This window comes from Phaseolus vulgaris, unplaced genomic scaffold, assembly GCF_000499845.2.
Source record: "Phaseolus vulgaris cultivar G19833 unplaced genomic scaffold, P. vulgaris v2.0 scaffold_1090, whole genome shotgun sequence".
NCBI classification, from domain to species: Eukaryota; Viridiplantae; Streptophyta; class Magnoliopsida; order Fabales; family Fabaceae; genus Phaseolus; species Phaseolus vulgaris.
Genome location: NW_027174405.1, coordinates 1 through 3,580, shown reverse-complemented (window position 1 = coordinate 3,580; position 3,580 = coordinate 1). Strand labels below are relative to the sequence as shown.

The following is a 3,580-nucleotide window of genomic DNA, read 5'->3' as shown; positions in this document are numbered from 1 at the left end:
GAAGACCCTAATTATTCTCAAAATTTTAGACGAGTTAAGCCTTAAAAGTTTGTAAAGTTGAAACAAAACATGTTAAAATAGTTAACCAAAACATTTGAACTAACCGATGCGCATACCGATGCCCATAATATTTTGGAGGTAGACTTGATGGAGTTGTGCTATAGATGAAATTCTGGAGTATATTGTAAAACGCAGCTAAATTAACTATTCTCATACTTACATCAAACTATACTACAAAGCATAATTACAAGAACCCAGTACAATTCCTCTTATAATAAAGATCTACTATTTTGAAAGGAGGACAAATTATCTGATTACAAGTTCTTCACTCGTCTCTAAATCTGAAACCATACTCAATACCTACATGTCTTGCTTTGGCTTCCGGCTCAATTCAGAATAATGCCCACCCATTAGCAGCAAAATCTCCTCCCACAAACTCTCTGAAGATTCTGATAATGCCCCACAAAGCAAACTTGAGCTACAGGCAGCCACATACCAATAATCTGATTCAATTTCATCTCTCAGCTGATCCAATTGCCATCCAGCATAACCAACAAAGAATCTAAAGTCATGTGGCTTGAGAATCCCCTTCTTCACAAGCCCTGCAGCATCATCCAAACTGTTTCGAGATCCAAAACATAGCCCAGGAATTACCTCTTCAAACCCGGGAAGCTTCATCTTCTCATCTGTTTTCAATAAAACCATGCTTGCCTCAAGAGGTCCACCAAAATGCAGAGAACAATCAGAGAAGGTAGTTGATAGATCATGATTTGTAGGTTTCATGTGTTTGATTTTTTTGTGAAGAGGACGGTTGATGACAATTCCAAAAGGCCCTCCTTGATGGTGTTTAGTTCCAGATCTGAGAAGGAGAATAACAGTTCTTTCAAATGTACGAACACCATCAAGCTTTTCGGTGGCCACAAGTACGCAACCATTCTCAGGCATAGGAATAGGATGAGCCCATTGTGTCCCAAGAGGTTTGTAATTGGGCAAGGTTCCACTTTGAGTTTGAGTATCGGTATCTGATATTTCTTCCTGATAATGAAGTGAAGAAAACCGGTTAACGAAAATATAATAATGTCTAAATAAATCACTGCATTGCTTACATATATGCTCAACTATAAATGATTGTCCACATCAATAATTAAAAGTATTGCGATTACCAACAAGTAAAAAAGAATACTAAAAAATCCTATAAATGAAGTCTGTAGGGTTTAAAACTAGTTACCAATATAAATCATTAGTTGGGTTAACAACAAGTAATAAAGAATACTAATAAAAGCCTATAAATGAAGTCTGTAGGATTTAAACCTAATTACCAATATAAATCAATAGTTGGGTTAACAATGGAGGTGTAGGAAAGTTGTCTGACTTAAGCAAGTGTCCTAGATTGATGACAAATCCATCAAGTGGGGATGGTTCTGAAAGTACTAAACATGCTTCTTCTATGACTGTAACTAAACACAGGTATGGCTCTAAATAGATGCTTGAAATAACATTAGATTCATGAAGTTGATGATTTTCAAAACATAACAAAGAAAAAAGATTCATTAAATTCATCCCTCCACCTAAAAATGGCATGCAAGAGCTACATATAGATCCCATTTAGGAATAAATGCATCACCAGCTCATCTCTATATAGCTTTGCTCTGAACTCACGCCAATCTAGATTAGCATGATGACATTTCTCAGAGTTGCTATCTGATTTGTTACCATCAGCAGAACTGTTTCCTCTAGTGCCATCTCCTTCCGGTACAGACCAATCATCATTGCCTGCAATGACCAATATTTTCATAAACGAACTCCAGTAAAATGATGATATCATTATAAGAGAAAACAATAAAATGAATAAAAAAGGAATAATATGAAAAACAAGGCACCAGGTAGTATGGTTTTATTATGACATCAATGCTTATTTGAATAATCAATCCAAATTCTCATCCTTTTGTCTTCGATATATTTCTATCAAGTAGTCTTCAAACTCTACCCAAGAAACAAAAAGGACAGTAGAAGACCAAATAGTTTTCACTAGACAGAATTGCTTGGCCTTTGTCATATAAATATCACTCCCATTCATGACAACTGTAGTAAAAAAGAAAAAATAGATAACAAACCAATTTGATAATAAGAACATTTGTCCTCACTTTACCCTTTCCAAACAAAAAGAAGAGAAAGCACCTTTAGAGGAACAAAATGTGTCAAGAGTCCAACAAAGATAGCAGCATAAGAATGTAATAAAGATTTTTACACTGTCAGCCAATTAGAAATCATCATGGGTATATCTTCCAAAGTAGTTATTACAAAAGTAAAAAAAATATTACAGTACATGATAATGTAAAAATCATTGACATTGAATTAAAGTACACAAAACTCTAGTGTAAGAAACTATCACATTTAGAATTTTATATTGTCCATACTTCAGAAATGCCTCATGAGATAATCTTTTCACCCAAACATGTTCACCAACAAACAAATGTAAATCACTGATTTTTTATTTATTTAGTTCTTATGAATTCTTTTCTCAAATTACAAATATGTATCAAGTTCGCAAGAAGACAATTTATGCAACACATGGAAAGATGCGAGCTATAGACTGAACTTGATAAACAAGCAACAAAATCTTTGATTTTAGGATTTGACGTGTTCTTATGAAATCAAATTTTCTTTTATTGACAAAAGATTGAAAGTTATCTCAAATCCTCAAACAAAGTATAAAAATAACCAAAAGGTAAGATAAGCTTGCAGTTAGTAAGAGGAGAGGAGAATATTTATTAATAATTAAAAATGAAAAAAATATTGTCCAATCTTTCCTTCCTCCCCCAACCCTAACACCCAAAGATACCCTAAATTGATTGACATGCATGTGGTGTTCCTATAGTAATTGTGATATCAGACTAATAAAACGAGAAGGAAAGAAAATCCAAGGCGAAAACAAACAGTTATTGATTATAAATAACGTAAATATGAAATTAAAGCAAATGACGAACCAGAAGAAGAGGAGGACTTGTCATTATTCTTTTTGCCCGTGGCGCTGACGAGAAATGGGCGAAGCCCTCTACAGTATGAGTTTCGTTTCAGGACAGTGATCTCGAACACTCGTCCATCTACAACTCTGAAAGGAACTCCTCTCCTTCCCAAATTGGAGGAAATTGGTCTTTGGTAGAACGAATTTGTGTGGAAAAGGTTCTTGGCATGAACGGCGCACAGATCCATTCAGAAATTTGACTACCTTTGATGGGGACAATGGATTTTATCGTGTTTGGGTGGAGAAGGTTCGGTTTCGATGATGAAGAGGTAAGGTAAGAAGCAAGATAGACAAAGAAGAAAACAAATAAGAAGATAGCAAGTGGAGAAACAGAGCAGAAAAGAAGACGATCACAGAGAGGCGCTAATGAAAGACACTACGATTACGAAAACGACGGAGAGAGACTAGGAAAGAAAGTGCAATAACAAGAGTAAGTTAGCCTCAACCTTCTATGTGATATAAAAATGCGCTGGTGGCCTAACTAACATCTATAATTTAATAATTTAATTGGTATTTGCCACTAAAACTATTATTAATTAAAAATAGTAACTTATC

General features: G+C 34.7%; 1 protein-coding gene across 1 annotated transcript; it reads right to left on the bottom strand.

Annotated features, from left to right (window-relative positions):
- Positions 1-159: 159 nt before the first annotated feature.
- On the bottom strand, positions 160-3,485 carry LOC137817742 (uncharacterized). The gene is made up of 3 exons (XM_068620975.1): positions 2,988-3,485; positions 1,625-1,773; positions 160-1,035 (listed from the first exon to the last, which is right to left on the bottom strand). Exons 1-3 carry the CDS (start codon positions 3,211-3,213, stop codon positions 361-363), a joined length of 1,050 nt encoding a protein of 349 aa, XP_068477076.1. The 5' UTR covers positions 3,214-3,485; the 3' UTR covers positions 160-360.
- Positions 3,486-3,580: the final 95 nt, after the last annotated feature.

What these genes read in the sequence shown, in the direction of transcription:
- LOC137817742 (XM_068620975.1), bottom strand. Translation starts at nt 3,213, where the DNA reads ATGGATCTGTGCGCCGTTCATGCCAAGAACCTTTTCCACACAAATTCG. An exon ending in CAAGTCCTCCTCTTCTTCTG is followed by an intron (nt 1,774 to 2,987) that starts GTTCGTCATTTG and finishes TGGTCATTGCAG; the next exon opens with GCAATGATGATTGGTCTGTA. An exon ending in AGCTATATAGAGATGAGCTG is followed by an intron (nt 1,036 to 1,624) that starts GTGATGCATTTA and finishes CTTCATTATCAG; the next exon opens with GAAGAAATATCAGATACCGA.